Source organism: Sciurus carolinensis, chromosome 4, assembly GCF_902686445.1.
Source record: "Sciurus carolinensis chromosome 4, mSciCar1.2, whole genome shotgun sequence".
NCBI lineage: Eukaryota > Metazoa > Chordata > Mammalia > Rodentia > Sciuridae > Sciurus > Sciurus carolinensis.
The window spans coordinates 173,451,570-173,478,889 of NC_062216.1; the positions used below are offsets into that span (position 1 = coordinate 173,451,570).

General features: G+C 55.0%; 1 protein-coding gene across 2 annotated transcripts; it reads left to right on the top strand.

Annotated features, from left to right (window-relative positions):
- The first annotated feature begins 2,115 nt into the window (after nt 1-2,115).
- On the top strand, nt 2,116-26,555 carry Ttc38 (tetratricopeptide repeat domain 38). Of its 2 annotated transcripts, XM_047550916.1 has the most exons (15): nt 2,116-2,525; nt 4,395-4,472; nt 7,146-7,227; nt 8,330-8,501; nt 9,344-9,517; nt 12,003-12,078; nt 14,728-14,847; nt 17,350-17,409; nt 18,934-18,972; nt 19,961-20,042; nt 21,921-22,086; nt 22,827-22,986; nt 23,212-23,285; nt 25,129-25,218; nt 26,329-26,555. In XM_047550916.1, exons 1-15 carry the CDS (start codon nt 2,493-2,495, stop codon nt 26,345-26,347), a joined length of 1,425 nt encoding a protein of 474 aa, XP_047406872.1. In that variant the 5' UTR covers nt 2,116-2,492; the 3' UTR covers nt 26,348-26,555. The 2 variants fall into 2 exon arrangements, with proteins under 2 accessions (XP_047406872.1, XP_047406873.1); XM_047550917.1 differs by lacking the exon at nt 26,329-26,555 and having other exon boundaries at nt 2,121-2,525; nt 25,129-25,648.
- Nucleotides 26,556-27,320: the final 765 nt, after the last annotated feature.

A 27,320-nucleotide genomic window follows, 5' to 3' on the forward strand; every position in this document is an offset into this window, starting at 1 on the left:
AGGACGCACTCCCTGCTGCCTCTTCAGCCTCTGCCCTTGCACCTGGAGATGAAGCCTGCAAGGGTGACCCAGCCCTTCTCTGGCCACCTATAGTTTGGCTTTTGACCTTTTGGGGGCCCCCTGGTCATATAGGAGTGGAATATCGAAGATTTGAGGCCTGAGCATCTTCGTTTTTACCAGCCAGATGCAGCGTATTCTTCCCCACAGTGATGACTGATTTACTGTGAGCTGGGAGGAGGGAATGGCAGGAGAACCCCAACATTCAACTCCAGTGCAAATTTTAAGGGGCGGGGACACCAAAAACTCACTATGATATCTCATTGAAGTAATTTTCCCATAAAATTAACCATTTCAAAGCATAGAACTCAGTGATACTAAGTTTATTTGCAATGTTTTGAACCATCATCTCTATCTAGTTCCAAAACATTTTCATCACCCCTAAAGAAAACTCCATGACCATTAGCAGACACTCCAGGGCCACCTCCCCCAGGCCCTGGCCACCAACAATCTACTTCTGTCTCTGTGGCTTGCCTGTTGTGGACATTCCGTGCATGTGCAAGCACTCAGTCTATGACCTTTTGCACCTGGCTTCTTTCAGTTAGCAGCTACATGAAGGGTACTTCTGAACCGTCGGGCTTGCCAAGCATGTGTCTTCTTTGGAGAATGTCCACTGAAATCCTTTGCCCATTTTAATTGGACTATTTGTTGTTTAGCTGTTGGGTTCAAAGAATTCTTAATATATTCTGGATACTAGACTTATCCAATATATGATTTCCAAATATCTTCTCCCATTCTGTAGTTTGACCTTTCTCTTTCCTGATAGTGACCTTTGAGCAGAAAAATTTTAATTTGATGAAGTCCAATTTATTTTGTTGGTGGTGATGGTTCTTTTGGTGTTGTATGTAAGAATCCATTGCCAAATCCAAGGTCATGAAGATTTCCCCTGTTTTCTTCTAAGAATTTCACCATTTCAGCTCTTACATAAAACAGTAATTAATGCAATATTTATGAAAATCAAAAGTAATGCAAAAAGCTATGATAAACAAGGATCACCATTTTAAATAAACACTCAACATTTTAAATAAAGACAGGCTCTGGCCCAGCACCTGCACTACTCAGTTAACTCCTGCAGACTGGGAGGAGTTAGATTAAAACTGAGGAGAGTCGCCTGCTTGGGAGCAGATTGATGGCAGCGCTCTGCTGGGACTGGCCTGAGAGGCAAGCAAGGTGGCAAGAGAGAACACTATTTCCCCTACGAGTATCTGAGAAGGGAGGTTGAGGCGACCCACAGGCAGGCAAAGCAGTAAATCCAGTCCATGATGTTGTGGGGCACAACTTAAGAACAGCCCCATCGCTGCTGAGAAGTCCAAATTTGAGAGTCTTTATTAGCCGGCTGGCTGACTGTCTCACACAACACCCCAAAAATGGCTATTGGGAGAACAGCCCCGACCATAGGGCTGCAGGGGTTTTTATACCATAAGTCAGTACATCAATCATAAATTTCTGTTGCTATGATTCAAAATTACAAACTAACATCATGAGATCTGAAATCATCAGCAGAGGGGGAAGTGGGTCAAAACAACCTTACTTAGGTACACACTGAAGAATGGTTACTGACATCTGGACAATCACTGTTGACTTCACTGTTAACTTGGTACATTGTTTAGGAAACCAGGAATCAAAAGAGAACGATTTTTCATTATACAAGAATTGCCATCTCGCCCTTTTGTATTGCCAGACGAGTCACGCTAAGCAACTGTTGATGGGTACAGAGGCGGGGTTCCCACGGGAGGAGCTTTCCTCCGTGACGTGGAGTCTCAGGGTAAAATGGAGTCATTGCCCACCTAGCCTGGCCTGTAACACTTCCATATGGGGCCAAATCTGTGAGCAAGTCACACATGAGATGCTAACCAAAAGTGATCTCATGCGTATGTGGCTGCGCTCGCGTATGGCTTTCGCAGGGGGACTACTTAGAGCTTGGAAGTGACCGTTGTCCCAGGCTCCTCCTCCTCTCAAGGGTCTCTAGCTGCAGTCGCTTCCCCAAGAGGGTCCCCAGCAGGCAGGAGGCTGTGGCGGGGGAGGAGGATGGGAGGCCAGCCGGCTCAGGACTGCGGCGCGCGCTTCTCCGGGCTGTTGCTCTGGCCCTCCCGCCCCAGGCTCCTATCTGATGGCGAAGGCCAGCGCAGACACCGAGGTTCACACCAAAGCAGGTTCCCCTCCTCCAGGTCGGGGTTTCGGAAGCCCAGCTGCAGGGATAGCCCTCGGACGTCCCCCAGAGCACCGCTCCTGAGGGACCGCTTGCGCGCCAAACTGGCCCTCGAGGGTGGGCCTGGGTGGGCCGGGGACGGGGCTGCCCGGGACCAACCAATGAACCAGCGGGAGAGAGAGGCCCCGCCCCAGTCCCGCCGGCTCCGGGGCTCCGCTCGCGCAGTCTGGGGAGGCAGCGGCGAGCGCGGTCGGGATCCCGCACCCCGACCCAGGCTTCGCCGACTATGGCAGCGTCCGCGCAGCTGCGCGACTGTCAGGTACGCTGGGTCCCCCTGGGCCCCTGGGTGGCCCGTCGCCGGGCAGGGCGGGACCCGGCCTGCGGGCGACCCTGGGTCAGGCTGGCGGCGCTGCCGAGGCGGAATGGCTGTGGACCTGGCGCAGGAGTCGGCCCTGGGCGCACGGGCGCCTCCGTGTCCGCGCACCGAGCGGCTACACCATCCTGCGGGGTTCCCACCTAGAAAAACAAGTGGCGCCCCTCCGGGTCGGGGAGACCCCAGGAACTTCCTAAAAAGCTTGCTCAGCGGACGTGACTGGTACAACAGGGACACCAAGCGGAAGGGCGGGCTTTCTTCAAGTCGTCCGGGGCGAGCACCCTGCGCCCCTTTTGCAGATGAGGAACATGAAGGTCAGAGGGACTACGCACTTACCCACAGCCACCCAGATCCCTGCCCCAGAGACGGCCCTCTGCTGGCCAGGGTTATTTCCTCCATCGAGGGAAATCAGCGGGACTCTGGCCTCTGGCCTCTGACCTCTGTCCTGAAACCCAGGGCAGCCATGACGGTGAACAAATCTGACCGTCTTGAGGTGTTCCCATGGGGGTCTGAGGGGTCTGAGTCCTCCCGCAGAGTGGGGGATGGGAGGAGTTGTTTTGATGGTTGACAGTGTTAGGTAGACAGTCACAGAGGGGTGAACAGGGGAGGGACAAGGAAAGGCTGCGAAAGCCTTGGGGAGCCTTGTCTGACAGCACCTGGAAGGTTGGGGCTCCGGGTGTTAAAACCTCCCCCAGAAAAGTCACATCACTCCCTACCAGGGGGCCTGGACCCTCCCCAGCCTCCCGGACTGTCACAACTCCCATTCCCCCTGGCAACTGAAACATGGCCAAGGGACTATTCAAAGGGGCCTGAACGGATGAAGCGGCCAGGAAATTGAGGCTGAAACAGGGGTCTCGGCTCCCTAAAGTCTCTAGTTGAGCCTTACACCGACCTGCCTTCTGGTGGTCCGTGCAGTTCTTAATGATGTCAGTCAAAAGTCAAGAGCAAACCTGGGCAGGCCTCCCTGGAAACTGCCCTAGGACTCCCCATAAAACTGGAGGGCAGGAGGGACACTCTGTCCCTCTCCGAGAGTTCACACTCTTCCGTGAGAGTCTCCTTTTCTCTTTTCCAATTCCTTCTAATAAACTCATGCCTGCTACTCTGAACAACATGTCTGGAATCTTTCTGGTGGGTTTTTGTTTGTTTTGTTTGCTTTTGATATTGGCAATTGAACCCCAGGGCACTTACCCACTGAGCCACATCCCCAGCCCCCCTTTTTTTAAATTTCAAGACAGGTTCCCACTAAGTTGCTTAGGGCCTCCGCAAGTTGCCTAGGCTGGCCTCAGACTTGCAATCCTCCTTCCTCAGCCTCCTGGGTTGTGGAATTATAGGCGTGCACCACCACACCCAGCTAAGAACTGGGGTTTGAAGAGAGGGGTCTCCACAGCTGCCTCCAATCCACAGCACGACTGTGCCCTCTGACAGCAGGTGTTGTACACTTCACCCCCGGGGTGGAAAGCCCACCCCCCCCTCCAGGTTGCACTACCATGCTAGATTCCTCACCTGTCAGGCTAGTCCTCTCCTCCTTGTGATCAGGGACTCCTATTTGCTGGGTGTGTGCTTCCTCCAGACACTTCAGGTCACCCCACTGGATCCTCCTGATCCCATTGTACAGAGTCTGAGAGGGAGGGTCTTGCTGAGGACACACAGCATCCAAGGATTGGATGGAAATCTGTCCCCGACAGGCTCAGCTCTGCACTGCATGAAGTCTCAAAGCCCGAGTGCTGGGCGTTTGGAGATGTGCAGTGTTGGGGGTGGGGCTTGAGCTTGAGGCACTCCGTGGAACACGGCCCTGGTATTCTTTCCTGTGTGCAGGCATGGAAAGATGCTGGGCTCCCACTCTCCACGTCAAGCAACGAAGCCTGCAAGCTGTTCGACGCCACCCTGACCCAGGTATGCCTGCAAGAGCAGTCCTGGCTCCTCCTGCGCAGCTCTGCGGGGAGAGTTCTGCAGTTACTGAAAGCATTTTGAGGTGCACTGGACTGTGGTGAAATCCAGCGCTTCGGAGGATATGGGAAATGTCTCTGTTGGCCACAGTGTGGCTGAGAGGGCCTCTGCACTCACCCTTCCCCTGAGGGCCCCAGGGTCAGGCAGTTGACAGTGGACTCACTGGGGGATACTTGGCTGCTGAGCTCCCACCTGTGGCCTGCTGAGGCTTTGATGTGGGCTCTGCCATCTAGGGAATGGGGTCCCGCATGGGGGCTCATCTACGAATATGCCTGCTTGTGACCAGCCAAGACCTGTCCCTGCAGATGTCTCCACCAGCGAGGGATCTGTGGTTTTGGAGCCAGGAGTAAGGTCCAACCAGTTGTGTTTGACAGGTGGGGAAATGGAGGCCCGGAGGGTTGAGCTGACTTGAGTCGAAGGTGGTCTGGGGAGTTAAAGGCAAAGCCAGGATGACCCGGGCTGAGGATGCTGAGGGAAGCCAGGCTGCACAGACTCAGTCCACACACCAGGAGGACCCAGGAAGCTCTCGGAAGCACCTGAGCTGAACAAGGACACTGCTGAAATGCCATGTGCCACACTGTGGGTGCTGCTGTTCTCAGCCTGTCCTCACCCAGTGACTCCGCTGTGTGCTTTCGAGCTGTGTTGTGTTGAATGGGGGCCCTCTTGCCCCTGCTGCACCTTCTTGGCCCTTTGGGGGCCCTTGAACCCTTCCACCCCACATCCCTCGTTTGGCAGCAGCTCAGTCTTGCTCATTCTACCTTGCCCAGTCATGCACATTCTACCCTGTTTACTGGCGTCTCTGTGCCATCTTGCCTCGAGCATGGGTTCCTTGAAGCTCTGTGCCAACTACTCTTTACCTTATGAAAAAGCAGTTGCTAATTCTGTGCAGCTGTAGGTTAAGCAACTGAAAGGGCAGATTTTAAAATCCAATGCCTTATTAATGATTTTAGGATTTTCAAAAAATAAGTATTTGTCTTAATCCATTTTCTGTTGTTGGGCAGAATGCCAGAGACTGGGTAATTCATAAGGAAAAAAGGTTTATTCAGATCAGGATTCTAGAAGTCCAAGAACATGGTGCCAGCATCTACTCAGCTTCTGGTGAGGGCCTCCTGGCAGGAAGTAAAAGCGGGTAGGGACTGAGGAGTGGCCCGCTTTATGATGACCTGTTGGGAGAGAACAGTATGGCCTCAGAAGAAGGAAATCACCTCCTCTTAAAGACCTAGTCACCTCTAAAATTGCTACATCACCCGCCAGATTTCCACGTGAGCTTTGATGGTGACAGACCACACTGAAACCATAGCAGCATTTTGAAAAAGGACTAGAAAGAATGTTGCGGCCAGTGCAGCCAAACTCTTGGGTGAGGGGCAAAGGGGGTTTGGAAAATAAAGATTCACAGACACAGACACACAGATCTTGAAGATTAAGATCAGGTGGACCTCTGCTCTCTGATGGAGATGCAGATCTAAAGAGTCATGCCATCAATCCTTATTTACGTAGGTCTCATTAACAGGTTAAAGACTAGGCAACCATTATACTTTTGTATGCAGGAAAGTTACAGAAACTAGGACATCTTTGTAACTTTTCTGCAGTTGCAATCCACAGTTGTAAAGTGCAATGTAGGAGTTTTAGGTGGCTCTCAAGATAGTCCAGGGGCTGGGGATGTGGCTCAAAGCACTTGCCTAGCATATGTGAGACCCTGAGTTCAATCCCCAATACAAAAAAAAAAAAAAAAAAAGATAGTCCATTGTTAAAAGGTACTGTAAAGTGGGCAGGAACAGGAGTAGAGTTGGTGAAACATTGTGGTTTCTAGCATAGGAATTCCTTCCTCCCCAGGAGCTGTGTGCCTGAGATCAAGGTCAGAGCTGACAGGACTCTTGCAGAGACTCCTCATGCAGGGCCTTGCCACAGCAGCTAAGCATCCTGGGCCCTTGCACAGCAACACTCCCAGGCACCAGGCATGCCACACCCTGAGGGCATCAGAGACCGTCAATCTCAGTCACTGCTCTCCCATCGTCTGTCACCGTTATCCACAAAAGTACACCAAATTGTCAAAAACTGTGATGAGATTAGTGTAGTCTCTTGGCCTTTGTATCTTTTTCTAACTCTACAAGGAATGCTTACTGTGGTTATTTTTTGATTTTTATTGTTTTGGTACTGGGGATCCAAACCAAGGCCTCACACAGGCTGGGCAAGTGCTGTACCACTGAGCTAGGTCCCAGCCCTATTGTGGTTATTTTTAAGAGGAATGAATAAGAAGCAGGAATTGCCAGTTAAAGAACCTGATGTGGGGCTGGCCACCTGTCAGGGAGGACCAGCCTTTGGAAATGGCATCACCAGCCCAAGGAAGCACCTTGAATCATGTATGTTTAATGTCTTCCTAGGAAACCAACCAAGTTATGCTTTCTATGAGTTCAAAAGTTATACTAGAGTTCAAAAAATGCTCATTGTTCTAGAGAGGGAAAGAATCTGGTGCTGGGGTGTGGCTCAGCGGCAGAACACGTGCTGAGCAGGCGTGAAACCCGCAGCAACCACAACAGAAATCCCGAGTCGGATTCTGCCTTCACTGATGAGATCTCAGAGGTCTCTAGGGACAACCCAGTCTTACCTTTTTAATTCCAGTATGTAAAATGGACCAACGACAAGAGTCTCGGTGGCATTGAGGGCTGTCTGTTCAAGCTCAGAGCAGCAGATCCCACCTTTGGTGAGTGATGGTTTCCCTGGTGATGAGGCAGCTGGGCTCAGCTGGGTGGGGAGGGCCACTGGAGGGAAGGTGACGGCTGCCCTCATGTCTGGGATAGCAGCTGCTTCTGTGGAAGGCTCTTTCTGATTTTTTTCTCTGATCACCATCAATTTTACATGAAGACACATCCCCCTTCTCTGATGAGGAAACAGGTTCATTCCCAAAGTTGTCTGAATCCAAAGCTCTGAACTCAAGAAAGAGGTGGTGACTACAGACTCTGTCAGGGGACAGTGTGCCTCACCCAGAGCCACCAGCATGGGGGCAGGGCAGGATCAGGTGGGACAGGTGGGCAGGGGTCAGCACAGTGCATTCCAGACCCCAGGTGGGCATCCCAGGGCTGAGGCTCTGGGCCTGGGAGATAAGCAAAGGACTGGCAGCAGGGACCCTTCTCACCTACTGCACGCTGGTCCAACGAGGCAGGGGGCTCATGCTGCCCTGGCAAGGGCAGCGGGGGATAGATCTGGGGGGGCGGAGAGGAAGCTGACCCCAGCTTGCAGAGGCAGCCAGTGGCCAGGGTGGGAAGCCCCGGTCAGTAGCAGGGGCCACATGAACGGCCCTAGCACTGGTCCCAGGCCAGTGGACACCCTGCCTCTCTCAGGAGGGGCTTGGCAATCTGCTGCCACAAGGCACTCCCAACCCCTGCTTTCAGCAAGTGGTAGCTGTGGGGCAGGGTCTTGCAGCTCTGCTCTGGGACCTCGGGGGACCAGCCCTGGATGGTGTCTACCGGGCATCCCTGGGGGCAGAGCGCTGGTTGTAGTGACAGCACCAGCCCTTGAACCCACAGCAGGCCTCTCCCGGCTCCTCAGGTGAAGGGGCAGGAGCTTCAGACACGGGCACGCACCAGAATGCCCTGTTAAGACAATGCGTGGCTACCACCAGGGGCGCCCTGCTGGTCTGTGCTCTGAAGGCCAGCACTGAGTTCTGGAGCTTGGGCACCAGCCACCCATGCACAGCCTGGCTCACATTCTGGGATGAGGACTGGCCACTTCCCACGTGGGGCCAGGGCTGGTCAGGGCTCAGCTGGGCCATTTAAATCAAAAGCTGTTTTCCAATCACCCGCCAGCCATGGGCCACGTCATCTCCAACGGCCTCGTGCTTATTGGCACTGGAAGCTCCGTGAGGCTGGACAAAGAGCTGGACCTGGCCGTGAAGACAATGGTGGAGATTTCAAAAGCCCAGCCACCAACGCCACGGGAACAGCTGCACGTGTCTGCGGTGGAGGCATTTGCCAAGGGGTGAGGGGCCTCCTGACCTGGGCCCTGGCAGTGCAAGGCCATGCGGGGCAGTGTGCGGAGTGGTGTGCGGGCTGTCCCAGTGCCCTTGGGAAGGGGCCACCTCAGAGTAATTCCCTCCTTGGTGGCCCTCTGGCTGCTGTCCTGCCCCAGGCGAGGAGGTAGTGGTCTGGGATCCCCGATTCAGTGTTCAGAGTGACTTAATTCACTAACGAAATGGGTTATTATTTTAACTAAAAAACTGATGGGAGGGCTTTGCAGAAATATCTAGAAGAGAAGAAGATATATTCACCACGTACTGCTTGCCTCCACACTGTCCGTCTGCTCTCCATCCCTGACAAAGCTCCTGAGATGATCAGTTTACAAGGGGACCCAGGGCCTCCCCTATGCTAGGCAAGTGCTCCAACACTGAACAACACCCCCAGCCCTTAATATAATGTTTTTTTTATTTTTACAGACTGCATTTTGATTAATTGTACACAAATGGGGTACAACTTTTCATTTCTATGGTTGTGCACAATTTTTAAAAACCAATTCAGTGAGCTGGGCACAGTGTCACACTCCTGTAATCCCAGTGACTCAGGAGGCTAAGGCAGGAGGATCACAATTTCAAAGCCAACCTCAGTTAGGGCCTCACTAAGTTGCTTATCTCAAAATAAAAAATAAAAAGGGCTGGGGATGAGACTTAGTGGTAAAGCATCTCTCTGTTCAGTACAAAAAACAAAAAAGCAAACCAATAAGCAAAAAACAATTCAGTGCAGATTCTGACTGCACATATCTTTTACATTTCCCATGTGCATGGGCTCTGTGTTCAGTGTGACTGAGAAATCTCTCTTGGCTTCTAGGAACTTCCCAAAAGCCTGTGATCTATGGGAACAGATTCTCCGGGACCACCCAACAGACATGTTGGCCCTGAAATTCTCCCATGATGCCTATTTTTACCTGGGCTATCAGGAACAGATGCGAGATTCTGTTGCTCGAATTTACCCCTTTTGGACACCTGACATCCCCCTCAGCAGGTATAGTAGAAATCACATCATTTTTATATTGTAATCTCTTCAGTCCACTCTTATGGACCTGCCCTAGAAATAATGAGAACGCTGTTGCTATTCTAGTTCCGTAACGTTAAAGGCCTCCCCTTCTTTATTTGATCTTCCTTGCATTCTGTGAACATGGTAGTACTCTTATGTATTAGTCGGGATGGGTTTGTTTGCTGCAGTAACAAGTGTCCCCTAGATCTTATTCTCTAAACTTTATTATAACAAAAGTTGATTTCTCACGTATATTCCATGTCCATCCAAAGAAGGCCAAGGGCTTGGCAACAATTTCCTTGTCTCCCTCTAGGGTCCCAGCTGGTGAAGCAGCTGCCCTCTGGACACACCTGTTGCAACCAGGGAGAAAGTGAATCTTCTGAAGGGTTCACAATGGCAAGTCAGTGCTCAGAATGAAAGGGATACCCTGATGCTCCCACATCATAGGCCAGAACTGAACACATGACCTGATCCCCGTAGGGGAGAGCAGAAAGTACAGTTCTTCCATGCTTGAGAAGAGAGGCAGGCCAGGAATGTTTGATAACCACACCCATGATAGGCTTCTTTGCAGTTTAATCCTGGGATTGCCGTGGGCATCAAACAGGTTAATAGAATGAAGAGCTGTATTAGTCTGGACTCTCCAGAAACACCAGTAGGAACTTGAGCTTCTTCTCCGTCCGTATCTCTCTGTCTCTCTCTTGATCATTTTTGCTACGATAATGAACATTCTCTAGATCTTTTTCTCTGAAAAGAAGGAGAAAGAGAGAAAGAATTGTTTTAAGTTGGCTCATGTGATTGTCAGGTCTGGCAAGTTTGAAATCTGTAGGGCAAGGCAGTTGGCTAGAAGTTTCTGTAGGAGTTAGCATTACAGTCTAGTATCTGAAGGCGGTCTGGAGGCAGAGTTCCTTCTTCTGGGGACCTCAGTCTTTACTCTTAACACCTTCAACTGATTGGATGAGGCCCACCCACATTATAGAGGGTAATTTATTTGATTCATAGTTTACTCATTTAAATGTTAAAAATCACGTCTAAAAAGAAATGCATTCACAGCATCACCTTGACTGGTTTTGATCTAAAAACTGGGTACCATGGCCCAACTGAGCTGACACATAAAATTAACTATCATGAGAGCCTAATAGTTCCTGAAATGCAGTAAGAACTCAGTTTTTTTTTTTTTTTTTTTTTTTTTTTTTTTCCAGTGCTGGGAATTGAACCCAGGGCCTTCATTATTTAAAATATATATATATTTATTTTTTAGTTGTAGGTGAACACAATACCTTTATTTTATTTTTATGTGGTGCTGAGGATCAAACCCAGGGCCCCATACATGCTAGGAGAGCAAGGCCAGCGCTCTACCAACTGAGCTCTATCCCTGCTTCAATGTTGTTTTTTAAAGCTGTCCCTGGAGCCACTGCTCTAGAACTTTGCTTGAATGAAGAACAAGTCAGAGTGTGTCTCTATGATGGTAAAGATCATACAGACAACAGCTGAGCCGCCAGTGGAAACAGCACCGCTCTCTCTTGCTTTCACATAACCCCCAAAACACACAAGAAAGAAGGCCTCTCTGGTGGAGACCACCGTGGAACTCAGGTGCCCTCCGCGCGCATGAGAAATGCAGGTGCGCGTTGATTCAGCAGCGTTTTCAAGTCCGGCCTGGGCGGGGCTGGGCTGAAGGTGCGTCAGACAAACAGGTCCTGGCCACTGGGCCTGGGGAGTGGCCAGGCTGTCCAGTGGGTGCGTCCAGGCAGGCAGTGGCCCAGTGCACAATGCTGTGGGAGCCAAGGAGGGGCTGCTGACATAGGCTTCCCAGGAAGGTGCCAGGCGCGGCGCCCTGGGTGGGTCTCAGCAGGGCAGGAAGACTGGTGGTCCTCCGTGGAGACTGCTGCTGTCCAAGGCGTGGACACTGAGGGAGGAGGGGCACTGCTGTGTGGACAGCGCTGGGCTTGGGGACAGTGCGTGGATGATGAAGGTCACTTTGCTTCTCACCCACCGGAAGCCCCAGATGGTTGAGCAGCTCAGGGCTTGGCAGGTTGGAACGCGTGGGTCTCAGGACAGCCCTAACGAAGTCCACTGCCCTGAGTGGCTGAAAGCAACAGAAATAGATTCGCTTATAGTTCGGAGGCCAGAGGTCTGAAGCAAGGTTTGGGCGGGACCTATTTTCTCCAAAGGTTCTAAGGGGGCCTCCTGCCCCCCACCAGCATCTGGTGGTAGCCAGACTCTGCAGCATCCCTTTCATTTCTGCCTCCATCTTCATATGCCCTCTCCCCTGTGCCTCTCTGACTTTGCATGACCTCCTGTAAGGAGAACACCCATGGCTTATCTTGACTTGGTTCTATCTGCAGACACCCTGTTTCCAAATGCAGTCACATCCACAGGTCCTGAGAGTTACAACCTTAGCATGTCTTTCTGGGGGACGCAGGTCCACCTACTCCCGGTCCATCCTTTTGTACTGAGACATTTTCTCTGTTCCCAGCTACGTGAAGGGCATGTATTCTTTTGGATTAGTAGAAACCAACTTCTACAATCAGGCAGAAAAACTTGCTAAAGAGGTAAGTAAGCTTTCTCCACAGTGCATGAACCTTCAGACAGGGGCCGTCAGGCGGGGCAGAGCTCTCCAGGGCTCCCCTCATGTGTGACCCACTCTGAGTGTCCTCAGAGATTTGACATTAGCTCAGTCATCCACCAAGGCAGGGCTTCCATCTGTCACTCACCTGTGTCTCTTGAGGTCCCAGAGCTACATTCACATCTACAGATTAGGACAGGGAGGCTGGGGCCACTTCACTCACGTGGGTTGCACAGTATGGTGGCTCTGGGCTCCCATCAGCCTGTCTGACTCCAGAGTCCCACGTGCATGGCTGGGACTGGACCCCACAGGTGGGAGGCAGGTGCAAACTCGGTTCTCCTTGCGTAATTCACCTTTCTTCCGTTGCTGCTGGCACCAGGGGCCTGGGAGTCAGTAATGATGAATCGAGGCTGCCGTGGGCTCTTCTTGCTCCAGTAGCGGGGTCTTCTTGTCTACAGGTCCACTCCTTGACCAGGCCCATCGCTCAGTGTGCGTACTTGGGGAGCAGGCAGGGCCAGTGCGGAGGCTGCTGGAGGCTGCCTGCTTTCCCAAGCCCTGTCTCCATGCCACATGGAGCATGCTGCCTGGCACAGGGCTTGGTGGATGACCCGCCAACCTGGATCTCAGGCCAGGCAGCAGGCTGAGTGTACAGCAGCTCAAGCTCTGGGGGTCATTCTCTTCCACTTCTGTCCCTGCAGAGTGGACACTGAGACTCAGGGAGGGACTGTCCTGCACAGAGGGTGGCTGCAGCTCCTGGTCCAGCCTTGACTGCCACTTCAAGTCTGCCAGCTCTTGTCCACACTCTGTGCCTATGATACTGAGCTCCTTGTTGCCCAGACAAGGGGGGCAGAGGCTCAGAGGTCAGGGCTGGAGCCTGCCCGAGACCACACTGCTCAGGGCTGGGGTGGTCAGGTTCTTACCTGGGCCACCAAGCTGGATGACTGTGCATCAGGCTCCCTGATCTAGACCCCTGCTTCCCAGGCTCCTAGCTAGGCTCCCCCCAGGTATTGCTCTGAGGTACCCTTCCCCAGGAGAACACCTTCTAGGGGGTGTCTGAGGATTGCCCCACTCAGAATCAGAGCCCAGGTTTGAGGCTCAGGATGGGGGTTCCTTGCTTTAGCTCTGAGTCAGGCCTGAGAGGACTGGAGTGCTTCTTGACCAGGGACCACTGTCCAGGGGCACGCCACAGGAAGAGCTCTCAGGATCCATCACAGCTGGCTCCCTGGTTGGGTGGTGTTCACTGGGCACCCGAGGAACAGCAGGAGAGTTGAGAAAGGTCAGCGGGCAGGGAGGCTGTGGGAGGTGACACGGCAGCTTCACCCAGAAGGTGGCAAAAGGTGGAGGCTGGGTGGGCCTCAGGAGCAGGAGGCAGCGAAGTAGGCCCTGCTCCCTCGTGCCCCTGCTCCTGTTATCCCAGGCTGCAGGCTGCACACTCTGACGCTTGTCAGCTCCCCACAGACAACCACTGAGCACAAAGGCCCACTGCAGGTGTCCACCAGGCTCCAGGACAGTGAGGATGGAGGCAGCAGGCCCCTAGGCCAGCTCCAGGTGGTGAGGGGCCAGAGGAAGGAAGTTCCTACTCTCCCAGGGGCCTTGAGAGGGCTCCATGCGAGGGAAGAGGCTGTCGCCCTCCAGAGACAGCGAGAACCAGGGGCAGGGCTCTGCTCTGGGCCACAGCCTCTTTCCTCTGCCCTGCGTGAATGCCGCTGGGCCCAGTACTTGGTGTGCAGTGTCCCCAGGTGTCCAGCAGCAGGGCTCCCCCAGGACCCGGGACCCACTCTCTTCCTCCTGCAGGCCCACATGCAGTGGGCGGGGCCTGAGAAAGCCAAGGGCGGAGCAGGGAGGAGGGCTTGCTGGGGCCCACCTGCTGCTGAAACCCTGCACGGGTGCCAGCCAGGGCAGAGGTGCTCGGTACTTCCCCGTGCCGTGGAGGGTGTGGGAAGGAGGAGGCAGTGGGGCTGGAGGACTCAGGGCTTGGTGTGGGGACCTGGGCCCGGCCACGCCAGGGGACCACGCGAGCCTCAGTCTACTGCTGTGTGCTTGGGGCTTGGCAGACACTTTAGTAAGCAGGAGCTGAACAAAGGTAGACAGCCGGCGCTGCAGGCTGAGAGCCATCCCCGGGTCCCGCCTGCCTCCCTGGTCACTGAAGCTCAGGGACCGTTAACAGCAATGCCATTGCAGAAAGCAACCGTGTGGTCATCACAGGAATGTCAGTGGGAAGGGGCAGCCACAAGCCACTGCAGTGTGTAAGAGGAAGGTGGCATCAGTGACCCCTCCACCAGGGGGAAACAGGCCCACAGCTACCAGACAACTCAGCAGTACCCAGGAGGCTGTGGGGTCAGCGGCTGGCCCTGGCTGTGGACAACCCGGGCAAGCCACTTAGCCTCCCTGAGCCTCAGTGTCCTCATGTGTGGAATGGGCTGTGATGCCCCCTCGGCACCTCCCAGGGTTGGCACCACCAGCTGGTGTGCCCCAGGCACAGGAGCCATGGACTGGTTGTTGGGTCGTGGCTATTGTGAGTCAGAACTCAGTCTTCACGCTGGCTCTGCCTGACGCCCCCGTCAGGCCCGGTACCCACTGGAAAGGCGCTGCCCTGGCCCAGGCCTGATCCAAGCTCCCCACCCGCCCCGCACAGGCGTTGTCTGCGGAGCCCACGGACGCGTGGTCGGTGCACACCCTCGCCCATGTCCACGAGATGAGAGCCGAGGTGCAGGGCGGGCTGGACCTCATGCAGCGCTGGGAAGCCCACTGGAAGGTGCGTTCTGGGGCACACCCTCTGCCGCAAGGCTTTCTGGGGAGGTCACAGGCATGGCTGAGTTCTGGGAGCGTGTGACCAGCTCCGCATGCCCGGGAGGGCAACAGCGTTCCCTGGGAGCCACACCTGCCAACACTTTGCAGGTCACTCCAGAATTGGTCTTGGTCTGAGGCATTTGGTATAAGGCATTTGGATCACAAGACTGCGGGAGATTAAAGCCTGGTGTGGGCGGGCCCGCCAGGCTCCTAAGCTGCCTGGCGCCGGGGGCAGGTGCTGGGCCTCCGGAGCTGGGGCGCTGTGACAGGCCCTTTCTGGTGGCCCCACCTTTCTGTACCCACCCTGCCCACTCCCGCCTCCTGACTTCCCTCAGCCCCACTGTTGGCTGGCTGCCTTCTCGGGACCTTTTCCTCCCTCCCTGCAGCCGTGGCCCTTTGTCCTCTCTCTGTGGCTCTTGCCCCAGGCTTGTTCTGGCACGTGGCCTGGCCACCTGTCCAGGCGCCCTTGGGGCCCTGTCCTGTGTGCCATGGTGGGCTCCCCAGGGCACCGCCCAGTGGGGCAGCAAGTCTTCCCCAGAGCCTGGTGCCAAGTTGCAGGAGCTCAGTGATATGAGAGAAAGGACCCAGAGGGTGGGGACAGGCAGTCACCAGTGTCCCTCTGAGCAACCCCCTGGCCCAGGACATTTCCACTGGGGTGTGGCTTACAAGAAGGCTCCTGGCATTTCCAGGAATGCTCTGGGCACAGCACACTAAGAGGGTAGCAATATTTGGGGACCGTGATCCGTGAGGCCCACATGCAGATCTTTCTATGGATCTCCAAACTCTGGGGACTGTGAGACCCTCAGGGCAGCAGGACCAGTCTTGGGGCCCCAGGAGCCTGTCGCCTCTGACTCTTCAGGCAGGTACTGTGAGTTGTTGTAGGCAGGTGGGGAGCCCCTGGGGTGGGGACAGTGGAGTTTCCTAGGCCTTCCAGCCGAGGGGCAGGAGGCGGGCCCAGGAACCTCCCCAGGGCAGCTAGGCCTTCCTCCCCCTCCTCTTGCTCCTACTCCTCCCCCGACCCTTGCCTGCCCCATGTCTTAGAGGCTGGCTCTACCCTGGGTCATGAACTCCATTCCTCTGAGCCTAGTTTTCTCATCTGTGCTATGTGAAGCCCTTGGCCCCAGATGAGTCCCCATCAGTTTTGGTTCCAACACAGCCAAGGCTGGGGTCATCTCAGAGTGGATGATTATCCTCTGATGCCCTTCCTGTCCCTGTGGCTCTTGGCAGCCTCTGGCCTTGCTGGATAGCCCTGGGTGTGGGTAACATGGTCTGGGGTTTCCTTTCCTTCTTTGGCACCTGCCTTCTGCATCCGCAGAGCCAGAGTTCAGTGAGACTCCCATCTCTGCCCCAGGCCTCTGTCCTGCCCTGAGGAACCCCCAGAGGGTCCCATGCAGACTTCTCTGTCCTCGCAGGGCCCGGTAACACTGAACGAGCAGCCGTAGATGAGTGCAGGTGCTACCGTGACCAATACTCTTGGGAATGTGGAAACTCAGAGGAGGTGTCAGACCCCACTGGGCTTTGGGTGGGGCAGTGGTCTTGGAGGACTTCCTGGAGGGGGCACCTCTGAGCTGAGTACTGAAGGATGACAGGTGTTTGCAGGTGGAGGAGGCGAAGGTGGAGGGTGTCCCAGCCCAACAGCAGCTGGAGCAAAGGCCAAGGCCTGTGAGAGCCTGCGAGAGGGGAGCTGGGCAGTTGGTGGCAGCTCAGGTGGATGTGGGCTGGACAGGAGGGTCCTTCTCCTGGGAGAGGTGAGGCAGTGTCTGGGGCGAGGAGGAGCCCCTGCAGAGGCCTCAGAGAAGGAAGGGCTCGCATCACGGTGGGGGTGCCTCTGGACAGCAGGGCTGGGCAGGTGAGCCCTGTGGACTCAGGGGAGAGGGCCCCGTCGCTGGGCCTGGGCAGGATGGAGACCCTCAGACCATTCACTGAGTACCCATGTGTCCTCGGGTCAGAGAGAAATCAGACCCAAGCGCTGGGGGGGCTGTGGTCTGATTTGAACTGGGAGACCTCGGGGTTTGGCTGCCGAGGCAGGGGAGCTGCTGGCCCTCCTCGCAGCCGTCTTGTTTCCGGCTTCCAGGTGTCGCACGCTGCCCCTGGCAGGGATCATGTGTCCAGGTGCTCCAGCCCGGGGTGCCCCAGCAGGCCCAGCTCTGAGTAGAGCCTGCCTCCTGTTGAGAGCTGGGCTCCAGCCCACCCTGCCGTGGCCTTCTCCCTGCTGGAGCACGCCCGGAGCTCGGGCAGTCCTCACTGTGAGCGTCCACCTCCCCTGGCCCCAGTTTCCCCTCTGCACAAGCAGGCGAGACCATGCTGCCCCTCAGCCCCGAAGGCTGGAAGATGGTTGGAGATGCCCAGCACAGGGCAGCCTGGGAGCAGGTGCCTGGCAGGGCTGACGTCCTGCGCTCAGAAGTGACGGGTTCTGTGCAGCACAGAACCGCCAGCTACTTCTGCGATTCTCTTCTTCTTTCCACAGGACTCAGATATGCTTGCTTGTCATAACTATTGGCACTGGGCTTTATACTTGATTGAAAAGGTAAGATGTGGGCTGCCTCACTGTGGAGGCTTCGAGGAAGAAGTACCGTCTAGTGTTCGCCGACGTCTCTCTGCCATGTTTGCACATGAGACGGCCCGAGGCCAGACAGCCTGCAGACTTTCATGGGCTTTTCAGGCTGCTAAAATGCATTTTTTACTCTTTTTTTTTTTTTTTTGCATGGGGTACTGGGGATTGAACTCAGGGGCAATTGACCACTGAGCCCCAGCCCCACCCCTATTTCATATTTTATTTAGACAGGGTCTCACTGAGTTGCTTAGCACCTCTCTTTTGCTGAGGCTGGCTTTGAACTCATGACACTCTTGAGCCTCCTGAGCCACTGGGATGACAGGCGTGCACCACCACACCTGACCACTTTTTACTCTTGAGAAGTGGGAGTCATGTGGATTATGGGTAGTTTGTAATGAGTGCCCCTGTTAGGGCAAACGGCCCAGCCCCTCCCCACAGGTTGGACCTCCTAGAAGGAGCAGGGGCGTGGGAGCCCCTGACTCCCAGTGGTTCCTCCAGTTTATCGGGGTGTTCCTTTTATGCTGTCTATCATAGAGACAGGAGGCTCCCTGGAGGTGCAGGGAGAGAGGTGTGGGCAAGGTGAGGGTTCTGTGGTAACTGAGAATGTCGTCAGCAAGTCTAGAAGGAAATGGAGGCCCACTTGAATATACAGGAGGGAAAATAGCGAGAAGACTAGACAAAGCTCCTGGCAGGTGCTGTGAGCGGTGCGCCCTCGGCAGGTGCTTGAGGCAGAATTGTTGCCATTTAGGATTTTCTCGGGTTCTGGAATATTTACCTATACGTAATGAGATACCTTGGGGCTGGGACCCACGTCTGAACACAAAAGTCATTGATGTTTCACATGCACGTACTCAGTCCGAAGGTGACTTAGTGCCATTCTTGGCAGTGCCTGTGTGAGTGAGTTTGGTTTTGGTGCTGGGATTGAACCCAGGCTCCCACATGCTGGGCAGCACTCCACCATGGAGCTGCACCCCAGTCCTTTTTATTTCTGTTTTTAAGATTTGAGGTGGGGTCTTACCCAGACTGGCCTCACACTCGCCATCCTCCTGCCTCGGCCTCGGAGTGACCGGGGTCTCAGGTGTGCACCACGCCTGGCTTGTGCCTGTGCTCTGGCTGCTCCTGTCACATGGGGTCTACTGTGGGATTTTCCACTTGGGGCGTCATGTCAGTGCTCAGAGCTTCTGGATTCGGGAGCATTTCAGGCCTGGGCTTTTGGGTGTGGGGCTGCTCAGCTGAGTGAACTTTTCTGGTAGGAAAACCAATGCTTCCATAGAAACCGCTCCCTCCGTAGCAGTCTAGGGTCCTGCCCTGGCTTCTGTGCTGGGAGCAAGAAGCAGGCTTGGCCTCCTCCCTTCCTAGGACGAAGGCCCAAGCCCTCCCTCCCCACTTTGTAAGGTGGAAGTCACACAGGGGGGGTTGGCTGGCTGTGTTCAGTGCCTTTCTCAGCTTTACAGCTCACCCCTGCAGCTGCTAACCATGGTGACTTTACATCCCCAGGGTGAATATGAGGCCGCGCTGACTATTTACGATAAGCACGTAAGTATGCTGGCCCGGGGTCCTGTCTTGCAACAGGTTACCATCTTGCCTCTGATAGGCCTCTGTCTCAGTCACATAGAGGAGTAGGGACCTGTCCTTGCATCTGACCTTAGGAGTTTGACTGTGGCCAAAATCCATGTTGTAGCTTGGTGTGTGACAGGTGTCCCATTGACGCTGTCCGCTGCACAGGTGTTGGTAGATCCACATGTCCAAGGTGACCATCTCTGCATTCTCTGACTCAGTCCATCTAGGTGGCTGTTCTTTGATAAGATAATTGATCTACCCCTAGAATTTTTTTTTATGCACAATGTAAAATTAAGCACACAGGTCGTGGGCCATGCTGAGCATCTGTCCCCATCCCCCATCTCCAGAACTTACTGTCATCTCACGTTGAAACTCTGTGCCCACTGCCCCTCCTCAGCCCCTGGGTATTCTCTGGAATAATGACCCAGCGAGGGCTCAACACTAAAACCTGGGGCCCCAGAAGCACCCATGATTTGTGGGTCTGAACACCAGAGAAAAGCCCTCAGTACGGTTTCCTTGACGTGATCCTTTCCACGTTGTTTAGACTTCTGAGAAGCATGAAGGTAATGTGCACTGTGTGCCGTGAGGTGCAGTCAGGTCACCTGCTTGGCAGCACTGAATCTAGAAATGCCAGCCACAAGACAGGTCTCCTGCCAGCATGGTCTAAGGCTCAGGGCTGGGGGTGCCAGGTGCCAGGGCCTGGCACACGCCCCTGGGTCCTCAGTGTAGCGGGCTCCTTCATGTCTGCCTCATGCCCTCTCTGGTACCTGCAGCCATCTGAGCCTTGACAAGGTGACGGTCTGGATGTTTGGGAGGGTGGGGCTGATGGTGGTGGGTCCCGTTAGCTGAGGCCTTGCTCTGCGCCAGGCATGCTGGCAGCCCTGGTCCACTGACTCTGGCCACCCCTGGGGCCCCCCATCAGTATGCCATCTGAACCTAGCTTTGGGTGGCTCTTGTCTTCCAGATCCTCCCCAGCCTGCAGGCCAGTGGTGCAATGCTGGACATGGTGGACAGCTGCTCAATGCTCTACCGTCTTCAGATGGAAGGTAGTGTGTCTCTGCCCTCCCGGGCCCCTTCTCTCTCTCCCCCCATACAGTGAGGGCAAGTTTTAGACTGGGCAAGAGCTCCTTAGCCAAGGGCCTTGGGGTGAGTGGGCCAACTGCTGCCTGCCACCCCAGGTGCTAGCTGCATGGCCGTCGTCCAGCCTGCCTGAGGTGACTGGCCACAGCCACCACTAACTGCTCTTCCTCCCGGTTCCCGCCTTGCCTTAGCATGGGAGTCTCAGGCTCTGTACCCAGGATGGCACCTGCTGTTCCCACCACCCGTCCAGAGGCCTTCGGGCCTGATGGCACCTAGCTACCTATCTTGATGCCTCCTCTCCTATAACGAGGAAGGAAAGAGTTTCTCAACACCCTGAGATGACAGAGAGGTTTCTCAATCCTGTTACCCCATGCTCTGTAGGGACCTGGAGAGGGCTGGCCACAGCTTAGGACTGTGGATGGCTTCCAGCCAACTCTGCAGTGCCAGATGGTTCTCTCCACTCCTCCAGACCAAGCAGAACCAAATCTGCACCACCTGGACCTGGGCTAGGCCCTGGGTCACTGGACCACGTGGGGATAGAGGCCCTGGGCAAGCACTACAGGGACCTAAGGAGGGCAGTGTGAGCCATTTCTGGAAGGTTCCAGGTAGGATTCCTAGCAGAGGTGAAATATGAACCATGGAAGTGTACACAGTGGCAGAGATGGAAGGGTGTTACACACAGAGGGAGCAGCCAGTGGCCTGTGAGGGACACTGCGAGAGGGCAGGCTTGAGTGGTCATGATCAGATGGGACAAGAAGAGGTGCCCACGTGTGGGACAGTCAGAGCAAGGAGTTTGCCTTTTATATGGAGTGCGAGGGAGCCTGCCAGAACAGTGCTGGACGGGCTTGGCTCTGCTGTCGAGAAAGACTGCTGAGCTCAGCTGGAGGCCTGAGGAGAGCAGGGGTCCAGGGTCTCTGAGGAGGCCAGGGGTCCCCAAGGAGGCCATGGATCCCCAAGAAGGCCAGGGGATCCTCGTGGAGGCCAGGGGATGCCCAAGGAGGCCAGAAGTCCCCCAGGAGGCTGCTGCCACACTTCCCAGGCTCAGCTCCTGGTCACTCCTGTGGTCAAGGAAGTAAGAAGCTGAAACTGGCCAAACTTGGCATAGAACTGGGCAGCAAGGGGAGGGCCCCCTTGACCCTGAGACCCCGTTACCCTTCCTCTTTCGAGGCAGAGACCTTGAAAGGAGTCTGGCACTCTCTGAGAGCTTCGCACGGGGGCTGCCTCAACGTAGAGAGAGGCTGGGTAAAGGGCGGAGACCCCAAGCTTGAGCCTGAGAGGTGAGGTGGCCACGTGAGGGGCAGGCGGAGATGAGAGGCCCTTCCTGTCCTTGCAGTGCAAGTGGAGACTCCAGAACTGTTGTCCACTTTGACAGGGTGAAAAATAGAGATGAGGGCAACATTAGTGGAGATGCAGGTACCCAGAAAGGAAGACCCTGGATTCGAGGTGGCGCGGGGGGGTGGGGGCTGCCTAGGTTGAGGAGTACAGACACACAGGGAGGAGGATGTTATTAATTCATAGGTTTTTTATTGAGCACCCAATATGTATCAGACACTGTACTTGTGTTAACAACTGAAGAAATTAAAGTGTTTTTTGGGTTTGTCAGAGGGGTCAAAGGCTCTGTTTAGTAATGTCTGATAATTCTGAAGATCAGCTTCTTCCTTGTCCATTTAATGCCTTTACAGGTAAAGTCAGCGTAAAGCAGGGTCCACGGGCCTCAGCAGCCCCGCTTCCCGGAGTAGGACTGTGTGGGCTTCCTGAGCGGCATGCGGGCACAGGAGGCCAGAGTGCAGGCCTGTCCTCTCCCAGCTCCCGCCAAGCCCCGGGTCTCCTTCCTGTGTCCCTAGGGGTATCCGTGGGCCAGCGGTGGCAGGACGTTCTGCCCGTGACCCAGAGGCACAGCCGGGACCACATCCTGCTGTTCAACGACGCACATTTCCTGATGGCCTCCTTGGGCGCCCGGGACCCCCAGACCACACGGGAGCTGCTGACCACCCTGCAGGATGCCAGCAAGTATGCAGGGGGGCCATGGAGCACCACCCGGGGGGGTTTGGCCCCGTGCTGAGAGGCCTGCTGGGGGCTAGGGAGGCTGGTGTGGAGGCCCTGCGGAGAGTCAGCTCTAGGGACACCGGGTAGGGCCGTTCTCAGGTGTGTGCCCAGCCAGCACGTGTCTGCAGGTGCGTGACATCCAGAGGTACCCCTGGCATCCGAGCACGGTGCTCCTCTACATCCCCAGGGTGGGTGTTAGCGCCTCGTGTCACGGGCAGCCTCCCGTAGTGGTAGACGCCTGCCACAGTCAGGTCCTGGGATCCTGGGCCAAGTGCGCCTCTGCTCTGAGACTTAGCTTCCTCATCTGTAAGTTGGGGATGGTGCCTGCCTGGGGCTGACGGGGTTGCCTGGGAGGCACAGGTGCCACAGACACACCCTCCTGGTAGCAATGGTCACCCTGACTTTCAGTGCCTTTGCTGGCATTATCTGCTGTCCCGACCTCTCTGTGAGGTCTATACTGTTATACCCACTTTACAGATGATCAAACTGAGGCCAGAAGTCAGGGCACCTGTCCAGGGCCAGGCAGCTGATGACAGGCCATGTCCAGCCCAGACCAGAGTTTAGAGGCCTGTCTTCTCTGGTGGTTGGGCTGCTTCTGTTGCCTCGCCCTGTCCAAGCACCTGCCCTGTCCTTGCTCAGAACACTCACATGGGCAGGACATCACGCTGTGCAGGACAGCTGCTGAGACTCTGTCTTGGTGGCAGATCTCCAGGAGAAAACTGCCAGCACCTGCTGGCCCAAGATGTGGGACTGCCTCTGTGCCAGGCCCTGGTGGCAGCTGAGGAGGGGAACCCTGACCGTGTCTTGGAACTGCTGCTACCCATCCGCTACCGCATTGTCCAGATCGGGGGCAGCAATGCCCAGGTGAGCTGGCTGCCTCCAGGGAAACTCTTGGCTGGAGCAAGGAAGCCTGGGCCAGGGAGCCCAGGCGCCTGCAGCCCCACCTTTCTCCTGTGGTATCAGTGCCCATGGGGTGGGTGGGAGTGGCCTTGTCCCTCACATTGCCTGAAGGGTGGCCTGAGGGCCCGGGGCTGCAGCCCCCCTCTCGTCCACGTTATGGGCACCTGACTTGCCTAATTGACCTTGCAGAGAGACGTCTTCAACCAGTTACTGATTCATGCAGCCTTGAACTGCACCTCCAGAGTCCATAAGAACGTGGCCCGGTGAGCTCCTAACCCTTTCCACAGCCAGGACAGGAGGGTTCCCCAGCACGCTGGCCTCATGTGCGTCTCCCTATGTATGGAATGCTGGGGGTCCTGCTGCGGTTGGGAAGGCACAAGGCTATCGGGGATCATGTTCTGTGTCAGCACGCTCAGTGTCCCGGACAGCCAGCCAGCACCACTCGCACGCACATCCTCCTTCCTCCTGTGTGGACAGAGAGGCTGAGGACTGAGCTGGCGCAGGTGCACGGAGTAGTGCAGAGCAGCCGGGGCCTCCTGGGCAGGGTGGGGTAGCCAGGGGAGCCGCCGGCACGACCTGACCATGTGGGGCATGGTGTTCCCTCCAGGTGCCCACCAGGCACAGGCCATCCCATCAAAGGCAGGGGACCAAAGGGCAGGTTAGAGGGGCCCAGTGTGGGGATGCTGACAAGCTGGTAGAGCTCTTGGCAGCTGGCTAGGTCACTCCGAAGATGAATGCCGTTCTCAAGGGACTCCATTAGTTCTCTCCCGAGCACGTTGTCATCACAAGGCTACGCCATGCACTCAGCCTTTTCTGCATCAGCTGCTTCCCTTTCTGCTTCTCCATGCTGTGACCCATCCAAGGGTACCACCACCAGAGGCCAAAAGGATGGAGCTGCCCAGTCTTGGACTTTCAGTCTCCAAATCTCTTAGGCTAAATAAAACCTGTCAACTAAGTATCAGCTTCTGGTATTTTGTTTCAGCAACAGAAAACAGACTGATACACTCTTGATCCAGAGCCATGGTGTCTCACACAAAGGACCAAGCCTCAGTCCCTTGACACCACTCGTACCCCACAGGACCATTGTCATCAGTTGTTTGAGGTCTGCCTTATTCTCCTTGGGCTGCCATAAAACAGAACAGCACAGCCTGTGCGGCCTGTGCAACAGAAGTTTAGTGCCTGGTAGCCCTGGAGGCTGGAGTGTCCCAGGGTTTGGGCTCTTGTGAGGCTCCTTCCTGGCTTGCAGATGGCTGCCTTCTTGCTGCGCCTTGCTTCCTCTGAACGCCAGTGACCCTCTCATCCTTACAGTTTCTCTGATCCATCGTGAGGACCCACTCTCATACCCTAGTGACCTCCCAAAGGGCCCCTCCTAATGTCATCATGCCGGGGCTAAGGCTTCAGCATGTGAACTGGGGGTGTGGGAAGAACACCAACTTCAGGCCACAGTGGGGTCTGTCTGATTTTTTTTTTTGAGTATTGTGGATTGAACCCCAGGGCCTCATGCATGCTAGGCAAGCATTGTGCCACTGAGCTGCATCCCCAGCCCTTTTTTTATTTGGAGACAGGGCTGCACTAAGTTGCTGAAGTTGGTCTTGAACTTGCAGTCTTCCTGCCTGAGCCTCCTGAGTAGCTGGGCCGGCTCACAGTGGGGTCTCTACCTCAAACTGCACCTACACTTGCTTTCTTCACACTTGCTCCCTGTCCCCCACCTCTGTTCTGCAGCTGACCTGGACCAGCGTCATGTGCTTCCTGCCCCACACAACTGCTGTCGCTCTGTCCCCAGCACTGGGCTGATGCAGGATGATGAGCTGTGAACCTGAGCTATGGCTTTCCCAGAGGCGAACAAGGCCACCGTGACATCCCCACTCAGAACCCTTCCCCTTGGCATCAGGGGGTTTCTGGTTTTATCTGTAGGGCAGATCATCCAACTGGATGTCCCAGTCTGCTCCTGCCAGCAGTGCATAAGCACAGGCAGCCTGTGCTTCCTCCCCTCGCCCCTTCTCAAGCTGAGGCCAGTGCTGCTGTGTCCCTGCCTTGGGGCCAAGGGACCACAGCCCTCAACATTCTTCTAGAAGTCCCACAATGGAACCTCTGTGTGTCTTGCAGGAGCCTTCTGATGGAGCGTGATGCCTTGAAGCCCAACTCACCTCTGACCCAGCGGCTCATCCACAAGGCAGCCACCGTCCACCTTATGGAGTGAGTCAGGCCTGGTGTCCTGGCCTGCACAAGCTCAGTGGTGGCTTCCCCAGCTTTAGATGGGATCCCCTGGGATTAGGGTTAGGAAATAGCTAGGGCCTCGATCGGTTGTTAGAGGGCAGGATTCAGCCTTAAGCAACGCCCCAGAGCCAGCAGTTCTGTAGAAAGAGAACACAAACGGAAGTGGGATTCAGAGTGACCTTCCAGTCCTTGGTAAGGCTGCATGTGCAGTTTTAAGCACTCAGACGCAACATGGTGCTGCTTTCTCTACTTGCCTTGTACATCAGAATTTCCCATGGGCACACTTAACACCAGCTCCTGGTTGTTCAAGGGTTGGCAGGTGGGGCTGGCCCAGCTGAGGAGGCCCATACCTGCCCATATCTGGCTGCCCTTGGAATAAATCCTTTCCAGGAGTCTTCCTTGTATTCAAGACATGTCCTCTTGTCCCATTTTTCAGGGGAGGGTGCTAATGGGTGGGGGCATGACCTACCCAGGTGAAGCCATCTGTCTTTCCTGGGAGGGTCCTCACCTTGCTGCCTTGGGCCTCAGCCTCTAGCTGCTGCCCCTACTGCCCACCTCACAGATCAATCACAAGCATAGAGCCACTCCTGCTGCTGTCTCTGGAGGGACATCCTCAAGCCTCCATGGGGGCCGTGGTGGTTCTTTCTGAGCTTTTCATTCTCAACTGTACGTGGGAATGAGGCCTTGGGCACATGACTTCCTTGTCCACTGATTCTATCCTGTGGATGCACATACCTTACTGGGGTGAACTGTGCTTGGGGCTGCTCTGTTGTGCAAGAACCAAAGCCCTGAGGCATGGCTGGAACAGGTTTGAGCTGGTCTTGTTAAGTGCTGTCTGTCTCCTGGTTCCCCATCATGAACCTGGTCGAACCTGGTCGCTGGCGGTTGTGCTGCTGCCAGGTCTGAGTGCAAAGATGTCTTTCGAGTGCCTTCAGTTCCCACTAAAGCTCAGTGGGACTCACTGGGGCAGGCAGTGGCAGGACTCCTGAGGGAGAGAGGAGGCCTTCAAGCCCTCTATGGCCCTGCAGCTTGCTCAAGCCTGGGCAAATTCCCAGGATTAAAATGATTTAATTGTTTCATTTTTTCTAGCTCTTGTGGGCACCTTTGAGTATCTCCTGTGTTCCAGTCCTGGGGCTGGGTTCTGCAGAGACCAGCTTCTCCTTGAACTTGGGGTGGGCGGCCAGCAACTCAAGAAAATGGATAATTACATTATGATCTCAAGAGAGGTGCTGTGTCTTGCCAGACATGGTGAGGCAAGTAATCCCAGCAACCCAGAAGGCTGAAGCAGGAGGATGGCAAATTCCAGGCCAGCCTCAGTAACTGAGACCACTCCTCAAAATAAAAAAGAAATGGCCAGAGATGTAGCTCAGTGGTAGAGTGCCCTTGGGTTCAATCTCCAGTATAAAGGAAAAAAAGAGAGACATGCTGTCTCTACCCAGAAGTTGGGGACACATTCAAGGGGGAGCCTCCTTCTCTTTCCCGGTTGGAAGCCGGACACAATGTGGCCAAGGAAGTGGGAACCCTGGTCCATCCTCCAAGAAGCTGCCCACCCCCCGACTACAGTGGGTGGAGTGAGGGTGCTGCCTTCATGCCTTACGGCCATTGTCACCTGACCTTGCTATCGTAGCTTTCTCTCCTGCTGCAACATCAGGTCAAGGACAGCATCTGTGACCCTAGCATCACTGGCACATGGCCTGCACTGTGAAGCTGTCAGTGAAAGTTGGTGAATGAATATCTGAAAGAATGCATAAATAGGGGGCTGGGGCTGTAGCTTGGTGGCAGAGCGATTGCCTAGCCCATGAGAGGCACTGGGTTCAATCCTTAGCACCACATAAAATAAACAAAGGCATTCTGTCCATTTACAACAACAAAAAGAATGCATAAATAAATACAGGAGAACCTGACCTGGGGAAGGAAGAAGTGAACCTACAACTGACAGGCCAATGATAAAAGAGGAGAGAGAAGAGAGGAATGGAGTAATGGAGGGAAGATACAGGTTACAGTGGCAACAAGTTATTCACCATCAGTGCTGTTTACTAAGATCCTACTATGTGTTCACACTATACAACTAGAGGTGGGGA

Coding starts and splice junctions, on each gene's coding strand:
- Ttc38 (XM_047550916.1), top strand. CDS start 2,493: ATGGCAGCGTCCGCGCAGCTGCGCGACTGTCAG. Junction 9,518..12,002: donor CCTGACATCCCCCTCAGCAG/GTATAGTAGAAA, acceptor CTCTGTTCCCAG/CTACGTGAAGGGCATGTATT. Junction 20,043..21,920: donor CTACCGTCTTCAGATGGAAG/GTAGTGTGTCTC, acceptor CTGTGTCCCTAG/GGGTATCCGTGGGCCAGCGG.